This window comes from Saccopteryx bilineata, chromosome 2, assembly GCF_036850765.1.
Source record: "Saccopteryx bilineata isolate mSacBil1 chromosome 2, mSacBil1_pri_phased_curated, whole genome shotgun sequence".
NCBI lineage: Eukaryota > Metazoa > Chordata > Mammalia > Chiroptera > Emballonuridae > Saccopteryx > Saccopteryx bilineata.
The window spans coordinates 124,610,659-124,629,671 of NC_089491.1; the positions used below are offsets into that span (position 1 = coordinate 124,610,659).

Consider the following 19,013-nt stretch of genomic DNA (forward strand, 5'->3'; position numbering starts at 1 on the left):
AAAAAAGTTAATGATTTAATGATTTAAACATACCTTGGACTTTCCTTTCTATGTACTCGCCTATATTTTGGAGCTGCTCTGTCCAAAAGAGAGTTAACACTGCCTGGAAAACAGGCTACAAAATCTTTTCACTTGTCCAAGTGCCATGCAGGAGTTTGGACAGTAGGTGGCACTTTTGTGCTCTGCCTGAGTTTTCAGTTTTTTTTTTTTTTTTAATAATTTTATTTTTTTAATGGGGTGACATCAATAAATCAGGATACATATATTCAAAGATAACAAGTCCAGGTTATCTTGTCGTTCAATTATGTTGCATACCCACCACCCAAAGTCAGATTGTCCTCTGTCACCTTCTATCTTGTTTTCTTTGTGCCCCTCCCCACCCCCTTTCCCTCTCCCATTCCCCCCTCCCCCCCCCCCCCGTAACCACCACACTCTTATCAATGTCTCTTAGTTTCCCTATTATGTCCCACCTACGTATGGAATAATACAGTTCCTGTTTTTCTCTGATTTACTTATTTCGCTTCGTATCATGTTATCAAGATCCCACCATTTTGCTGTAAATGTTCCGATGTCATCATTTCTTATGGCTGAGTAGTATTCCATAGTGTATATGTGCCACATCTTCTTTATCCAGTCATCTATTGATGGGCTTTTTAGTTGTTTCCATGTCCTGGCCACTGTGAACAATGCTGCAATAAACATGGGGCTGCATGTGTCTTTACGTATCAATGTTTCTGAGTTTTGGGGATATATACCCAGTAGAGGGATTGCTGGGTCATAAGGTAGTTCTATTTTCAGTTTTTTGAGGAACCACCATACTTTCTTCCATAATGGTTGTACTACTTTACATTCCCACCAACAGTGTATGAGTTTTCAGCTTTTGAAGGGAATTAACCTGGAAATGACTTAAGCTAAAATAAAAACAACCTCTCATAGAGCTCAAGTAGATAAATTCAGTTTCTGATCTGAGAGGGATGTGTAAAGGAGGCTAATGAAAGGATCAGTTTGCCCTACCTAGGACTTAGTTTTCAATGATATTTTGTAGATTTTCGAACTTGTGGTTAGGAAAACAGCCCCAACTTGGCCCATATTTCCAAATGGCCACCTGAGCTTTTGCTGTCTGCAGAGGTGAGGAATAGCCAAAAAGAATACAATCAAATATGGTAAAGAACTATAGGAAAGGCAGTTTGGAATAATAGATAAAGAGAGTGGAATGGAAACAAAGCAGATGTTACCTTTTCTTTCTCTTTGTAAAACTTAGTGTTAGGCTAGGATACAGAATTTTACATATTTATAATATGTTTGCAATCGTGCTAAAGGCATCACAGACTTAGTGATTAAGAATGGGGTCTGGAGGAACCCACTAAAATCTAGAGCTCTGTCACTTCCTAGTTGTGTACTGAGGCAAGTAACTGAATATCAATTCCTCATCTGTAAAATGAAAATGGCAGTAATAGCATCTCTAATAAGATTCTTATGAGGATTAAATGTCAGAATTTGTAAAGCACTCAAAGTGTCATAACCTGTAGTGAGCATATAATAAGTAGATGATAAATTTTTAAAAAGTCAACTTTTAGGAGATGGGACAATAAGAGATTATTTTTCTGTCCAATTAAAAATATGTATTTTTTTGATAATTGGAAAAAATTTTAATTGTTTTACTAAGAGGCAGAGAAAAATCTGTGTTTTATATTTTGTTTCTTTTGAGTTAGTTTCTACATCTTCTACTGTTTCTTTTTGTTAATCTACTGTACCCAATATTAGACATCTTGGCTGTAAAAATCCTGAGGTCCTGGCTATTCCTCAGAATTTCCAGAATATTTTTTTATTGTACTCCAATATACAAAACATAAAATTTACCATTTTAACTATTTTTTTAATTTTTATTTTTTATTTTTTTTACAGAGAGAGAGAGAGTCAGAAAGAGGGATAGACAGGGACAGACAGACAGGAACGGAGAGAGATGAGAAGCATCAATCATCAGTTTTTCATTGCAACACCTTAGTTGTTCATTGATTGCTTTCTCATACGTGCCTTGACCATGGGCCTTCAGCAGACCAAGTAACCCCTTGCTCGAGCCAGCGACCTTGCGTCTAAGCTGGTGAGCATTTTTATTTTTTATTTTGCTCAAGCCAGATGGTCTTTGGCATCTCAGTCCAACGCTCTATCCACTGCGCCACCGCCTGGTCAGGTTTAACTATTTTTAAGTGTACAGTTCATTGGCATTAAGTACACTCACAATGTTTTGCGATCATCACCATTATCCATTTCCAGAACTTCATCATCTCAAACAGAAACTCTGCACCCATTGAACAGTAACTCCCCATTCTCCCTTATCCCCAGCCCCTCATGACTTTCATTCCATTCATCTCTATGAATCTACCTATTCAAGGTACCTCGTGTAAACAGAGTCACACAATATATGGTTCTTTGTGTCTGGCTTATTCACTTAGCATAATGTTTTCAAGGTTCATCTATGTTGTAGCATGAGTCAGAACTTCATTTCTTTTTATGACTGAATAAGTCCATTGCATTATATATCACACTTATTTATCAATTTATCTATTAAACATGTGAGCTGTTTCCATTTTTGGCTATTGTGAATAATGCTGCTATAAATACTGGTGTAAAGCATGTTTCAAGTCCCTGCTTTCAATGCTTTTGGGTATTTACCTAGGAGTTAATTTTTTAGGAACTGCCAAGCTATTTTCCACAGCACTATACCATTGTATATTCCCACTAGAACCCAGAACTATTTTTAAGTATGTAAGGCTTAAAAAAAAAAGTCATACCTAGACTGGGAATAAATAGCAAGTATTCAAGTCCTGCTAGTTTGCTGCAAGTTGCTGGTATCAACACTCTTGATGCATCACCTCCTGGACTAGAGCAGTGTTTGTCACTGTACACAGCTGAGACTCCCACAGCAATCACTTAAAGGACATGTTACGCCTGATCTGTGGTGGCACAGTGGATAGAGCATAGACCTGGAATGCTGAGGTCCCCAGTTGGAAGCACTGGGCTTGCTGAGTCAAGGCACCAACAACAAGCAACCAATCAATAAGTGACTAAAGTGAAGCAATGATGGTCGTGCTCTTATCTAATTTCAAGAAATATATATATATATATATATATATATATATATATTTTTTTTTTTTTTTTTTTTTTTAATGGAGTGGGTTTTTACTACATCTGTAGGGCCTGGGATCCCACCCCTATGTTGAATCCCAATCCTCTGGGAATGGGGTTCCCTATGTCATCATTATGTGTGCTAAAATATGAGACTCAGAACTGTTGAGTTGTTGAGGACAGGGAAAACATCTCAGTCTCCTTTGTATCCCTCAGAGCCATAGAGCAGATATTCAACAAACACATACTCAAATTAAACTAATACTGCAATATAACAGTATTTCCTATCTGCCTAATTGCTAAGTACAATACTCATTAAAACTAAATTCTATCACTAAACAACAGTCAGAGAAGCTGTAATTAAGGTGTGTAGTATACCTTTCATTTGCATAGAACACACATGTATTTTATCTGCTGTGATCTATTATGCCATCGTATGGTGCCAGAATACTTATTCTATGCGTAATTTTCAGCTGAGTCCTTCATGTTACCAGGCAGGATACAACAGGAAATGGACTTGGAAGTGGAAGAGCTATTTCTGTATGATCTTTGACAATTATATATAAAAATCTAGGAACCAAGTTTATAATTTGTAAACGTTGGTGACATTTTCTATTCTATCACCTTCACAGTGTTGCCGAAGCTCAAGTGATATTATGAGTAAGAAAGCCCTCGGTAGAAATGGCTGTAGTTACTAGTGGCCTTATAATTTAGGCAAAACAAAAATAATGTTTATTTCTAAGTCTTCCTAAAGACTTTAGATACGCTGTTGTATAAGCTGGCTGTTTTAAAACATATACAAATGAGCCAATTAGAACAGAAAGAAAAACATTGTGGATGCACAGCATTCATTCATTACATTTATCCATAATCTATATTTATATCACCCAAGGCATTGTGCAAAAAATAGTAATTAAATAAATTCAAATCTGTTCTCCAGAGGTGGAGTTCCTTCACATATATTAATAACATGCAAGCTGCCCTACTTCAAATCAAATCTACCTCGCCGGTGGTAATAAGCTATCCGGGACCCTCTTGAAATTTGCACGTGCTGTCTCTTTAATGAGTAATAGAACTCTGATTGCATCGATCACTGATTCATTATCCTCTCCCTCCCACCCGTCTCATTCTAATCCCGGTGACTCCTCTCCTGGATGTCAAGCTGGGAGAAATGCGAGTGTTAATAAACATTGGCTTTGGTGCGTGGTCGCACACGACCGCGGGGCGTGTCGCCTTCCTGCTGGAGGACGCCCGGCTGTCTCCCGCGCCCTCGGGGCCTCGGGGCTCGGCTGGCCAGGTCTGGAGCGCGGGGTTTGGGCCGCCGTTGTTGTAGTGACCGGTAGGCTCCGTCACTCGGGGCAGACGGTTCCGGGCGCTGCACGGTCCCTCATCCCACCCCATCCCCTTCCTTCCCCCGGTTTCCCCCACCGGCAAGAACCCGGCGCCCACCTCTGCCCCCATGGCCTCCGCCCCGGTAAGGACGGGCTGGGGAGCGACTCCCCGGAGGCAGCCCCGCGGGATGTGGGGCCAGGTCAGGGCCGCGTCCGCACCTGGCGGGAGGTGGAGGCAGGTGTCCGCAGCCGCTCCTGAACCTCCAGCTCCTCGCCCGGGGCGCCCACGTCTCGCTCTGCGCTTCTGAGGTGTCAGGGCGGGCCGGGGGTGCTCCCCTCCCGCGTCTCGGAGCTTGGGACCGAGCCCCTGCAGTCTCGTGGCCCTGGAATTCTCTCAGGGTTTCCGTGGAGCTCCTGCGTCAGAATCACCTGGGAGCTTTTAAAAAAGTGTCCGAGCCGGGGCCCCGCCTCGCACCGGTGACTGCGTGCGTGCGGGCGGTGCCTGGGAACCTGCATTTCAAAAGAGCCTCCGGGTGGTGTCCCAGGTGCGCTCCATTCTGGGAAGCCCGAGCCGAGGACTTCGCCGGCTGTGCGGGGAAGTGGGCTGCCGCGTGCGCTGGTGCGGGGCACCCGCTAGCAGACCCGCCGCCCACGTGGCCGCGCCCGGCGGCAGTCCCGCCTGCAGCCCCGCCTGCAGCCACGAAGCCCCGATGTCGAGGTCTGCAGCTGCTTTCAAAACTTGATAACTTTCCTTCTCAGGAGGACCCTGTTCTGGAGCGTTATTTTAAGGGCCACAAAGCTGCAATCACCTCCGTGGACTTTAGCCCGAACGGCAAACAGCTTGGTAAGTTTTATTCTTTTCTTATTCTTTTTGTGATGGGGCAAATGCGCAGCTAGTGGGAAACCTTGCCTTCTGTCCCCGCTGGGCCCCCGGGAAGATCACCTAGGGCCTGCGTGGGGGTCGAGGGCGGCCGGGGGCTCGGGGAGCCCGGCGTGGCGGGGCGCGGTCGGAGCCTGGGCCGCAGGGGTCATCACCGTCCGGGTTCATCGCAGCCCATCCCATCCCATCCCGGCCCCGCACGGTCGCAAATAGACCTGGGCCTGGCCGGAGACTTGCGCGAACGCACCACCAGGAGGCGCCAGGGAGAAAGGAAGGGCTTTGTCGTCGGCCCGGGGAGGGTGGGGTGCTGGCTGCAGAGTTTGTGAAAAGTTGTGAGACGCTCGGGAGGAAGTGGGGAGAGAGGAGCTGAGGCTGTGCCGGACGCCGATGACTGAGAGGTCTCAGGTGACCCCTGGGAAGCTGGAAAGGAGCCGAGGGCCTGCATGAAAGGGAGGACCTGCTCGGACGTTCGCCCGTGTCTGGGTCGACAACTCAAGAGTCGGATCCCGCCGCCCTTCCCTGCGCGGTGACTCTGGTGGCGGCGTCCGCGCCCCGGCCATGAGGATCCGGATGACCGTGAGGTGGACCTGGGCAGGCAAAAGCTGCCTGCTGCTGGCGCTCCTAACTGTGGCCTATGTCCTGGTGGAACTCTCGGTCTCCACTTTCCACGCCGCCCCAGGAACTGGCCTTGCCAGGAGGCGGGGGCCAAGGCAGTTCCCGCACCCCGAGCAGATGGCAGAGGACTTGTCCCGACCGCTGTATGAGAAGCCTCCTGCCGATCCCCATGCCCTGGGGGAGTGGGGGAGAGCTAGCAAGCTCCAGCTTAACGAGGCTGAACTGAAGCAGCAGGAAGAACTCATTGAGAGATATGCCATTAACATTTACCTCAGTGACAGGATTTCCTTGCACCGCCACATAGAGGATAAAAGAATGTATGAGTGTAAAGCAGAGACGTTTAACTATAGGAGACTTCCCACCACCTCTGTCGTCATTGCCTTCTATAATGAAGCCTGGTCGACCTTGCTCCGCACCATCCACAGTGTTTTAGAAACTTCGCCCGCTGTCCTTCTGAAGGAGATCATCTTAGTCGATGACTTGAGTGACAGAGTTTACTTGAAAACACAACTTGAAACTTACATCAGCAATCTCGAGCGGGTCCGCTTGATTAGAACTAATAAGCGGGAGGGGCTGGTTAGGGCCCGGCTGATTGGGGCCACTTTTGCTACTGGGGATGTTCTCACTTTTCTGGATTGTCACTGTGAGTGTAATTCTGGTTGGTTGGAACCACTTTTGGAAAGGATTAGTGAGGATGAGACTGCAATTGTTTGTCCTGTTATAGACACCATTGATTGGAATACTTTTGAATTTTATATGCAGACTGGGGAACCTATGATTGGCGGGTTTGACTGGCGGTTAACGTTCCAGTGGCATTCTGTCCCCAAACATGAAAGGGACAGACGGAAATCGAGAATTGACCCAATCAGATCGCCCACCATGGCTGGAGGACTGTTTGCTGTCAGCAAGAAATATTTTGAGTACCTTGGAACTTATGACACTGGAATGGAAGTGTGGGGAGGTGAAAACCTGGAACTGTCTTTTAGGGTGTGGCAGTGTGGAGGTAAATTAGAGATCCACCCGTGTTCCCACGTGGGCCATGTATTCCCTAAGCGGGCTCCCTACGCCCGGCCTAACTTCCTACAGAACACTGCTCGAGCAGCGGAAGTGTGGATGGATGAGTACAAAGAGCATTTCTACAATCGAAACCCTCCAGCAAGGAAAGAAGCTTATGGTGATATCTCTGAAAGAAAATTACTACGAGAACAGCTGAAGTGCAAGAGCTTTGATTGGTATTTGAAAAATGTGTTTTCGAATTTACATGTTCCGGAGGATAGGCCAGGCTGGCATGGAGCTATTCGCAGTATGGGGATCTCTTCTGAATGTCTGGATTATAACTCTCCTGACAGCAACCCCACAGGCGCAAACCTTTCACTGTTTGGATGCCATGGGCAAGGAGGCAATCAGTTCTTTGAATATACTTCAAACAAAGAAATCAGGTTTAATTCTGTGACAGAATTGTGTGCAGAAGTTCCTGAACAAAAAAAACATGTAGGAATGCTACACTGTCCAAAAGATGGGTTCCCTGTGCCAGAAAACATCATTTGGCACTTTAAAGACGATGGAACCATTTTTCATCCATACTCAGGACTGTGTCTTACTGCTTATCGGACACCTCAGGGCCGGCCTGATGTTCAGATGAGAACGTGTGATGCTCTTGATAAAAATCAAATCTGGAAGTTTGAGAACTAAAAGAGCACAACAGCACTTTGGTCTTGAGCTGACGATATATTCTGGAAAGTCAAAGAGCCTCAGTAAAGATTTTATTTTGTCAGAAATTGCCCAGTGGTCATCTTAGAGAGCTCTGTCTAATCAGTAGTTCGTTTTGTATAAGAACACAGAAACCTATGCATGGAGAGCTGCTGTTTAGTATTCAAAAGTGCCTTCCTTAACAATTGTCTTTTTCCAGAGCTCTGTCAATATGGTTTCTTCTCTTTAAAGAAGTTGACTGTGAATTGAGATACTCAAAACATTTAAGTGCCAGACTTAATATTAAAGAATGTAAAAGTCCAAGTAAAATAAGAGATGATTTATGTTGATGGGTAACTTCACTGCACATCCCTTTTCTTTTTAAACAAAACTCATAAATGTGCAGTTTGAGCTATAGAGGTTTTGATTGTACATAGAATTTGAATTTCTTTAGCCAGCACATTAAATTTTAAGTTTTATTTTTTATTCTAATTACTTTTAATCAAGTGGAAATCAAAGAAAGTTGATTTTAAGGAGAAAGGCCTGGTTTAGATATATGTATCATTAGAAGTGGGCATTTGTTTGAATTGAGTTTGGAGGTCTTTTTAACATACAGGCATCTCAGAAAAATATACCCACATCTGAATGAAATGGGGAGATCTTTACATTCTACACTTTGTAAACTTGAGCTATTGGACTTAACTGATCTATACTTATACCTCAAATCGCTCTGATTTCATTACCTGTCCTGTCTGTGAACTTGTTTGTATGTTAGGTCATTTTCTGATTGCATTTCCTTAAGTTATGAATGTACTCGAGAAGGACTCATCAGAATACTGTGCTTCCTTCCCTTTGTTAATGCTTAATCACTTAAATACAACTGAGGCCTCTCTGCAGTTAAACCCAACTGTGTTTACTGAAATGTGTGAAACTGAAAGTGGACCTGGTTTTGCAAAGGCTGCCAGACTCTAATGTGAATTCTCAATGATTAGGGTATTTCAGGATTTATCTTAAGAAGACAAGGAAGAAAGCCTGGCTTGACAATGGTCGAAATGCTGCCCTCCAGCTTGTTTTCAGCACATACCACCGAGCTTGGTGATTAGGCAGCTTTCAGTAAATGGGAGAATGACTGACTGAATGAGTGAATGAATGGCCCAGCCCAGGAATGTAACTTTGGTCATTTGACGGAATGACTCAGTTTGGGTCTCAGTTTCCTCATCTGTAAAGTAGGGGTGCTGGATTAGATCTTGAAGATCCCTTCCAGCTCTGACTTGTTATGATTATACATTATATCTGTCCCAGATTCAGTCATTGTGCCATCTTCACAACACTTTTTATCTCTTCACTTTTAACATAGGTAATGTTGTTGAGCAACGTTCAGTCCAGTTACGAAGTTGGAAAAGAGAAATAGTTTTAAAACTCAGGTGAGCTGAGCTCACTGGAAGTGGTTTATTTTGGGATGAGTGGAAAGTTGTTGTGGTTGGTATATGCATTTATTTCATTTTGACAGTTGTTGAACCAATTTTTGTTTTTATCTTTTACCTTTCAAACTGTTAGTAATCTTTTGGGCTAAGGATATAAATATTTCCTAAGCTAAATAATTTGAGAAGTGAATATATTTAAATAAAAGTACTTTTACTGGTTTTATTCCAATATATATCCAGAAATCACAGGCTAAATTTAGAATGAAATCTCAGTTCACTTTAGTCTAGATTTATGGAAAATGCATGCTCCATAAAGAACTTGTCCACATACTCATATGGAAAGTTCTTTTTGGTTTCTACTTAATGACCTAAAGAGTAGCAACTTTGCAAAATGTGAATTTAAGAAAAAATTTTAGCGTAGCCATTTTAAAAAGTAAAATTCCTTGGGATCTTGAATATTTTGTTTCTTTTTTGCTTCTTAAAATGAAAATGTGTTATTAACTTTCTGTTAAGTTATCTAGCAACCTTAAAGTCTATCAAAGAATTGTACAGATTCCATGTGCAATGTGCATGGCCTTGGGTGTAACTCAAGGATTTATAATAACGCTCTGAATTTCACAAAAGGACTGACTGACAACGGATAATCTCTTAAACCCACCCTCTCCCCTTGTTCAGTCTACCTTTTTTTTTTTTAATTATTAAATTACCTTTTCTTTTTTTAATTTATTTTTGTTGTTCTTCTTAGGCCCCTATCAAATGGGATACCTAAAATTGATATTTTCTGGAGGTACTTTTGGGGATTATTTTTATTCTGGTATTTTGCTGCTCATGTCAAGAGTGAAAGGAAGCATGAATTAGTAATGTAGTACTTAATTCTCTATTTACTATTAGTATAAATTTCAGGGTGTAACTCATTCATCTTTTTGGAAGAAATTTTAGGCTAGTGCTTTATTTATATCAATAATTTGGAGCAGTTAGGCTGTTCATTCCTCACAATACTGTAGGTAACAAAAGAATGAGGCTTTGACGTTTTAGTACATAGGCATTTCCAATTTAGTTCCAAGGACACATTATAAAACTGCAAACAAAATATATTTTGATGCCCCGTACTTGTAATTTATTGGTACCAAAGCGCTCTTTTGTTGTGAACAATTAATACGTGACCGTTAAAGTTAATTTGCATACTTAACAATTTTAGTAAAATAATTGGTAGACAAGAAGTTTCAACTTTATGTGGTCAGTCACTATGTCTTTTAGTGTTCGAGTCTATGAACAGTTGACTATCTAAATAGACACTTTAGAAGTCATTTTTTTTAATGATGAGTTAGTCACCTGCAGGATCTCTATAATTCAACTTGTTTGTAAAAGAAAATTTGTATTATGTTGGCAAATCAAACTTTTCTAGGTTGAAGGCAAAGGTTGTTTTTAAGTTGTTCTAATTGATTTAGGATCTCCATTTGAATTGATAAAATACCTAGTTTTGACTTGTCTTTTTAATTGCTGTTTTAATAATATTTTTAAATGAGCACAAAGAATGTTGAGGCTCAGAGTAATCTCTTGTGAACGATGAATTTTTTTTCTGTGTGCTGAGCGGTTTCCATCCTTTTTCCCTTTTGTTAATGGTATTTGCAATATTGATTAAAATATAAAATAAAATGTGTGCCTAATTATTTTTGCAAGTGGATTCTGATTATTTTAGTCTATGAGACCACTGTTCCTGTGTACACATTTATTGATGGTACAGAGGTAAGTTAAGCATATAATTCTTTGACTTAATTACAATGCAGACAGTAGGAAAATAAAAAAGTCAGGTTTTCTGTATCACAGTATCTCTCAAGGTATCATTAACCAGCATGAATTCAGATATAGTATTAGCACTATTTATGCATTTACTACTTAAACTGGGAATTATTGGGGATCTTTGGGGCCCATCAAAGGCACTATAAAAGAAAGCAAGTGGTCACCTGGGCACATTAGCACTAATTTCACAACCCTGAGCTGAAAAAAGGGTCTATCCTATAAACCCTCTAGCCTCACACCTCCTCAGCCTTCTCTGAATCACCCTCTCCCTAAGTTCAATTCCTGTCTACCAGTAGCTTCTCTGTTCCTCTTTGTGATAACAGCCTGACACTCTCCACTCCCGAGTCCTCCCAGCCTGACACACCGCCTGAGAGTCACTAGTCTAAGGACTCTGCTTTATACACCAGATACCTTATGGCCACATTTAAGATATGTGTGGTCGAGATGAACATATTTTCACTGATCTCTTGTTCTTTGTACTGTTTTAAAAGTTGCTATAAATGCATGTGTTGTAATCTTGCCCTCTTACTAGATGACTGTAACCCTGTGCAAATCATCTTCTGTCTCTGTTTCATGAAAATGAAAAACAAACTGGAAAATGCACAGAGACAGTGCATTAGGGGTTCCCAGAGACTGGGGGAGGGAGGATAGCAAACAATTGCTAATGAGAATGGGCCTTCGGGGGCAGGGAAGTGGTGGTGATGTGAATGTTCTGTAATTAGTGACAGTGGTGGTACAACTCTGAGCTAAACACTGAATTGTCCACTTTAAAAGGGGAAATTTATAGTATGTGAATTATATCTCAAAAAAACTTCAGGGTGAAAAAAGGTTGGAGAATTAATTTCATGTGTCCTTGAAAAGAGCTATGTTCTATGTTCTGTGCGTACGAAACCTTAAAACCAGGCCAGCGGTATTTATTTTAATACTTGAGTCATTTTGTAATTGAGTAGAATAAGAAAGTCAGCTAAAATGTGAATCTTCCAGCTTAGCCTTAGACTATGGATGGAGATCAGTTTGTATAGGAGTGTTTTCTAAAATTCAGAAAAACCTCAGCTAATGCTTTTGAAAAGGAAGTAGATACAATTATAAAAGGTGAAGGAGCCACTGCGGTGTATAGTTCATGGCAGAACTGAAGAGAGCAGAGAAGTCCTTCCAACTTGCTTATCATCAGATGCGACTTTCACTTTGGTGCCCAGCATGGGCACTGTCAGGCTGGCCTGGGAGAGAGGTTTATTGCCGACCCGCACTGTCCTCCGCACTGTCCTCTGCTATCTGGTCACTGTTCTACTTCCTTATTTGCACTTACCTAATCCTGTTCCAAAGGAAATGGGGGATTCTCTTGTTTTATGAGTCAGTGTTCCTTTATTTAGTTACTGCTATTGTGTGCCAGGTGCTGTCCTATGTATGGGTATACAGACGGAAGTTATCAAAACAGGTGTGCCAGAAATGGTATGAAGAATTCTCAGTCCAGCGATTGAGACAGTCATTGACAAGTGAACACACAAATTATATGCAGGTACAACTTGAAACAGGAAAATAAGTGAATACTGTGAAGAAAAGGAACAAGGCACTTTGAAGGATAATAACTATGTCAACATAAGTTAATAGGGTCAAAGAACACGTCTCTATGAAGTTAGATTTAATTCAGGACCTGAAGGAGGAGTTAGACTAAGAGAGAACAGCATATGTAAAAAAGGATGAGAAAGAGCTTGTCCTCAATCAAGGAAATAAAAGGCGGCCAGAATGGGTAGAGCCTGTAAACCCAGACAGAGCTTTGGGAGATGAAGTTGCAGAGTTGCAGGGGAGGTAGAGGCAGCGTGGGTAAGGCCTTGGAGGCTAGGAGGCAGTAGTGGGTTAAACGGTGGCCCTCTAAAAGATGTGCCCATGTGCTAATCCCCAGAACTTGTAAATGTGACATTATTTGTAAATAAAGGTCTTTGCAGATGTATAAAGTGAAGGATCTTGAGAAGTCATCTAGAAGTATCTGGGTGGGCCCTAAATCCAATGACAAGTGTTCTTATAAGACACATGCAAAGGGAATGAAAGAAAGTCGTATGAAGCCAGAGGCAAAGAACTGGAGTGATTGAGCCACAAGCCAAGGAGCTCTTGAAGGCACCGGAAGCTGGGAGAAGCAGGAATGAAATCTTTCAAGCCTTCCGAGGGAGTGTGGTCCTGCCAACACCTTGAGTTTAGACTTCCAGTCTCTAGAACTGTGCAAGAATAAATTTCTGTTGGTGTAAGCCTCCCAAGTTTTTGGTAATTTTTATGGCACCACAGGAAACTTAAGAGGCTATATTTTTAGGATTTTGTTCTGAAATGTGGGAAGTTGTTGAAGGGTTCTAAGTAAGGGAATAACATGGTCTGATTTATAGCTCAGAAAGATCGTCATGCCTACCATACAGAGACTGAACTATTAGAGAATTCAAGAGCTGTTATATGGCAATATTAGCAGGAGATGATGTTGATTCAAACTAGGATAGTGATCTTCAAAGTAAGGAGGTGTTGGAAAGGAATTTGGGAGTTATTAGAATACAGATGGTTCAAGTCATGGGAATATACATAGGCTTACTTGGGAAGAACACAGAATAATGAGAGCAAATGGCCCATGTCTGAGTCCTAAAGATCTCCAACCTTTATTATTTATTTATTTATTTATTTGAGGAGAGGAGAGGAGATAGACAGACTCTCGCATGCACCCCAGCCAGGATCCACCTGGGTACCCCTGTCTGGGGCCAATGCTCAAATCAATAGAGCTATCCTCAGCAACTGGGCCGACACTTGAGCCATTGGCTGTGGGAGGGGAAGAAGGAAAGAAAGGGGAGAGGGAGGGGGAGAAAAGCAGATGGTTGCTTCTCCTTTATGCCCTGACCCAGAATTGAACCTGGGATGTCCATGCACCAGGCTGACATTTTATCCACTGAGCAAACCAGCCAGGGCTGATCTCTAAACTTTAGATCAGAAGAAGAAATAACAAAAGAAGCTAAGAAGGAATAATCAGAAATAGGGAAAAACATTATAGTAGGGTATCATGAAAGCCAAGGTCTAGAGTAGGATAAAAATGTGCAAGAGAGACCTGTGGTGGTGCAGTGGATAAAGCATCAACCTGGAAATGCTGAGGTCGCCGGTTCGAAACCCTGGGCTTGCCTGGTCAAGGCACATATGGGAGTTGATGCTTCCAGCTCCTCCCCACCTTATCTCTCTCTGTCTCTCTCTCTCCTCTCTAAAATGAATAAATAAAAAAATTTTTTTTTAAATGTGAAAGAGAGGAAAAGATATCCAATAGTCATTAGGAGAGGTGGGGGGAGGGCACTACTACAGAACTAAGCAGTGTAGAAGATCGTGTGAAATTAGTGATCATGAATTTATGGTGTTCCTAGTCTGTCTGGGTCTGTGTCTAGCAAGCCTCACTGGCACAGATACAGTCTTAGAAAAGGCAGAGTGGTTGGGATTTTGCCGGGCTAGCCTGAAGGAAGGAGGGAGAGAAGGGATTGGATATGTGTCTAAGAAGGGAATTCTACATGGATAGTTAAATGAAGATGGTGAAAAGAGCCTTACTGGAGAGAACTTAGGCCAGTGGATTAGACTTCTGGAAGAGGTGGAAGCTACTGAATAAGTGAGCTCTGAGGAAAGCTAGTTGTCGGAGGATGGCGAGTTTCAGTTAGTGGCAAGGGATGTGTTCAGGTTCTGCTGATGACAAGATCCAGGACGTGATCACAGAATGGGTTGTGAAGGAAGCATGCAAGAAAAGTATTTGGAGAGGCCTCATTGTTCCCTTGGGCAGAAATGTTTGTCACCTCACTCTTTGCCTGGCTGGTTCCTTCCTATCTTTCATGTCTCCACTTAAAAATGCTACTGGTCACTCCATTTGAAGTAAATATTCTGCTCCCATACAAAATTCTCATTATGACTTCCTAACTAATCTTTCCTGTCTTTCTTGTTTCTATCTTCTCCCCTTAAATATAAGCTCCTCATTTAGAGATTTTGCCTATTTTGTTACTTTTCACTTCCCTTTCCCCACCCACCATGCCTTACATGTTATAGGGGTGACATGGCTTTTGAATGAACTAATTAATAATAACAAGAGTTGGAATGGAGAGAAAGGCTGTCCTGAAGTAGGTGAAGTATCAGAGAGAAAATGATTGTTGCTTGAAAGGGTTTTAGCAAACTTGATGTCCCCAAACAGGGTCAAGGTTTAAGTTGTTAAGGACAGGGAAGACTTTCAGAAGAAGAGGAGGATATAATGGTCATCATCTAATGGGTATTCCTCTGGCCCAGTGGAAACTTTTGGGAAGGAGAGAAGGCATTGGTGTCAGGTTCAACTAAGGTGTTACCTAGAGCATTGTGGGAGTGAGAGCACACAATCATTGATGACCAGAGGGGCTTACAGCTTAAACTTAATCTAGCTATGATTGGAGAAAACATGAAGCATGATGGATTTCTTTTTAACTTTTTTTTTCAGTTAGAGTTGACATATATTATGTTAGTTCCAGGTGTACATAGACATTTATATACTTTACAAAATGATCATTCATAAATCTAGTACCACCCATAGTATGACAATATTGACTATATTCCCTATATTGTATTTTTATTTTTTTTATTTATTCATTTTAGAGAGGAGAGGGAGAGACAGAGAGAGAGAGAGAAGAGAGACAGAGAGAGAGAGAGAGAAGGGGGGGAGGAGCTGGAAGCATCAACTCCCATATGTGCCTTGACCGGGCAAGCCCAGGGTTTCGAACCGGCGACCTCAGCATTTCCAGGTCGACACTTTATCCACTGCGCCACCACAGGTCAGGCCCCCTATATTGTATTTTACATGATGAAAATATCCTTGATAGCCTTTTGGAAGGTGGTGGACTCTTGAGTTTCACAGGATAGGTTGAGAGGTGATCAGAGGGGAGAGGATGGGAGAAAACAATAACCTGTAAAGAAATGTCATCCCTTTTTATGGATGCAGAAATTGAAAGTTGAGTAACTTTCCTGAAGCTCTATAGCAAATGAGCAGCAGAGCCCCGCAAACCTGGTTTGGGGTCGGACCCTTTTTCATTAGACCAGACTCTTTCCCAGAGCGCCACACTCAAGTTTATACAAACATTAGAAGACTTAAGAAGTATTTTTACATAATTTGCAGAATCGGAGCTGTACTTCAGAAGTTTCCATTTAATATTATAAAATTTTAACATTGGAGTTCTCCATTTTCCCCCTTTTTTCCTTCAAGATTACCCTGTTGTTAACTCAGTCCCTGTTTAATGTGTGTGGGTTGTTTGTAGAATAAATGATTGTAAAGGACAAGTTAATTTCTCCTTTTTCTAACTAAATAGAAGCAGAATTAAATTTGGAATTTTTAAGTTATATCTTCACAATGAAACTATAATAAAAGTTTGCCAGAACTTCTTTTTCTATTATGATTCTTGATGGCAACCTGTGTAGTAGCTTTGTTGAAGCTTCTCCCATTGTTAGAGTTTAAAAATTATTCCCAAGTGCTAAAGTAATCAAGTGTACTCACTGAGAGATAGTAGCAGAATGCAGTACTTCTCAAATTTCAATATATATCAGTTTTAACTAAAACAGTGGAGAAAAATTCAGATTGCTGGGTCTCACCCCAAAGAAGGTAACCTACTAGGAACATGCATTTTAAGGCCCTCAGTAATTCTAACGGAGAGCATCCATAAATCCCCAGTGCTTGGAGAAACACTAGGTTGTTGATAAATGTCCAGACTTTGGAGTCTCATAGGACTGGGTTTAGAAATAGAGCTCTACTACTTTCTCTCTGTGTGAGCTTGGACACGTTCAAACTCACTAAAACTTCCTCATCTGTAAAAGATGAATAATGATATCTACCTGGCCTGTTGTGAGGACTAAATCAAAAAGTGCTTATGAAGTCTTTAAAGGTACTTGGCTCATAATAACAACTCAGTAAACATTTGTGTTGTTATGATTATTAGTCATCAGTCATCATGGAGATGTGGAATTTGAATAAGTTAAATTAAATTTTTCCAGATTGTCATTGCTAAAGATTTTTTTTTAAGTGACAGGTGGAGAGATAGACTCCCACATGTACACCGACTGGGATCCACCTGGCAACCCCTTTTTGGGGCCAGTGCTTGCAAATGAGCTATTTTTAGTACCTGAGGCTGACACTCAGACCAACTGAGCTATTCTCAGCACCCCGACTGATGCTCAAACCAATCGGGCCACTGGCTGTGGGAGGGGAAGAAAGAGGGAAAGAGAAGATGGTCACTTCTCTGTGTGCCCTGACCAGGAATTGAACCCAGGATGTCTGTAGCCACTGGCTGTGGGAGGCGAAGAAAGAGGGGAAGAGAAGATGGTCGCTTCTCTGTGTGCCCTGACCAGGAATTGAACCCAGGATGTCTTTATGCTGGGCTGACACTCTATCCACTGAGTCAACCAGCCAGGACCACTAAAGATTATTCTTAAAAGCACCCTCAGCTTCTTTTAGGCCGTGCTTAAGCTAGCAAGCTAATTAGTGTCAGCCAGTAGGAAAACATGCTTAAGTATTTATTCCCTTATTCATGACAGAGAAATTTTTAAGTTCATGGCATCACTTAAGTATACTATTACTAGAAAGCCCAGTGGTCATACAAAGTGACCGCTGTTCTAGATATTATAAATTGTAATCAAAATGATTTGTGCAAAGGTGTCTGCTAATTCAAACTGAATTACCAAGGGCAGGTGGCGAGGACGCCCCTTTGCTTACTGCCCCACGGGGTTTCCCCCTTCTACTTGCTTAATTGCTTAAAGTAGAGTGCAATGAAGGAAACCACTGGTGGTACTTTTCTTAAGAGCCACCGCTAGCTCAATAAATAAAGGTGATTTAAATAATAAAATGTTAATTCACATGTCAAAGATCTCTTTGTACACAACATTTCTTGTGTAGATCTTTCCATCATTTTTAAGCTCGCCTTGCAGAGGACCATGAATTATTTTTAATTTTACGTCCGTTCTTTCACGAACTCTTGAACAGGCAACATAAAGTTGACCGTGTCCAAATGCAGGCTCAGGAAAAAAAAATGCCAACACGCTTAAGCATTTGGCCCTGAGACTTATTGATGGTCATAGCAAAGGCAAGTTTTACAGGAAATTGTCTATGTCTCAATTGAAACGGCAACCCTGTTTGAGATGGAGCCAAATCAATTCTTGGAATGACATGTATTTCACCTTTAGAGGAGCCAGTCAAAGACTTAGCTATTATGATATTATTTTTCAATTGGAGAACCTCTAGTCTTGTACCATTGCAAAGACCCCTTCTGGTGTTAAGATTTCTTAACAGCATAATAATTGCTCCAATCTTTAACCTCAATTTGTGAAGTGGCATGCCAGAAGGTGGGACTATTTGAATGCCGTGGCAACTTCACCCCATTGGCTAGTACAGTTACGCAAGCAACCAATAAGCTATCGGCGACAAACAGACACTTAAGCCGTATATAATAAAGATATACAGTTCTAAGATAGTACAAATTAATTCTATAAGTATTAAGGTATTAAAGTTAATAGATTAGAAATTGTCTTTATATTATGCAATCATCTTACTTTTATCTAGGCTTATAGATGTGTTTGCCTGGGAATTACATTAGATTTTTTTGTTGTTGTTGTTTTTTGACCAGAGTAACAGGCTTTATTGAAAGGAAGAAAGGAACCCTGCCGGCATTTCTCTGGGGGAGAAGAGCACCGGTTACAGACTAGGGCGAATTATATAGTGTTTGATAGTGTTGGAATCCATGGGAGTCCAAAAGACCAGAGTAACAGGCTTTATTGAAAAGAAGAAAGGAACCCTGCCGGGCACTTTTCCCGGGGGAGAAGAGCGCCAGTTACAGACTAGGGGCAACTTATATAGTGTTTGGGAGAGCCTGAGGGGATACTGAGGCAAAAGTCCTGGTATGTCCAGAATGCTCCTCCTTGGGGGCTTGGAGCATGTGGGTGTTGAATCAAAAGTCCTGGTGTGTCCGAAGTTCCTCCTTGGGGTGGCTTCTCAGCTTTTTGGAATTCCTTTGTCTCGGGGCGATAGTCTAGTAAAGGTGAGGTCTGACAGATAAGCAGAACATCAAGAGGGCAGTTCAGAATTTACATATCTATCATTTCTCAACTCTGTGGTTACATATAAAAGAAAGGCAGTTATTAATTTTATAA

At 41.8% G+C, this 19,013-nt stretch overlaps 2 protein-coding genes across 4 annotated transcripts in view; both read left to right on the top strand.

Moving 5' to 3' along the window:
- Positions 1–4,419: 4,419 nt before the first annotated feature.
- POC1B (POC1 centriolar protein B) overlaps positions 4,420–19,013 on the top strand; it is a 122,191-nt gene continuing 107,597 nt past the window's right edge. For 2 of the 3 annotated variants that reach the window (XM_066257774.1, XM_066257776.1), the window contains exons 1-2: positions 4,420–4,600; positions 5,217–5,301. In XM_066257774.1, the coding sequence (XP_066113871.1) occupies positions 4,586–4,600; positions 5,217–5,301 (100 nt within the window). In that variant the 5' untranslated portion in view covers positions 4,420–4,585. Of the gene's footprint in view, positions 4,601–4,621; positions 5,302–19,013 lie in introns of those variants that run through there. The other variant, XM_066257775.1, reaches the window with a different exon arrangement.
- On the top strand, positions 5,633–10,735 carry GALNT4 (polypeptide N-acetylgalactosaminyltransferase 4). Its single transcript, XM_066257772.1, has one exon. The coding sequence runs from the start codon at positions 5,896–5,898 to the stop codon at positions 7,642–7,644; it is 1,749 nt and encodes a 582-aa protein (XP_066113869.1). The 5' UTR covers positions 5,633–5,895; the 3' UTR covers positions 7,645–10,735.

What these genes read in the sequence shown, in the direction of transcription:
- GALNT4 (XM_066257772.1), top strand. Translation starts at nt 5,896, where the DNA reads ATGAGGATCCGGATGACCGTGAGGTGGACCTGGGCAGGCAAAAGCTGC.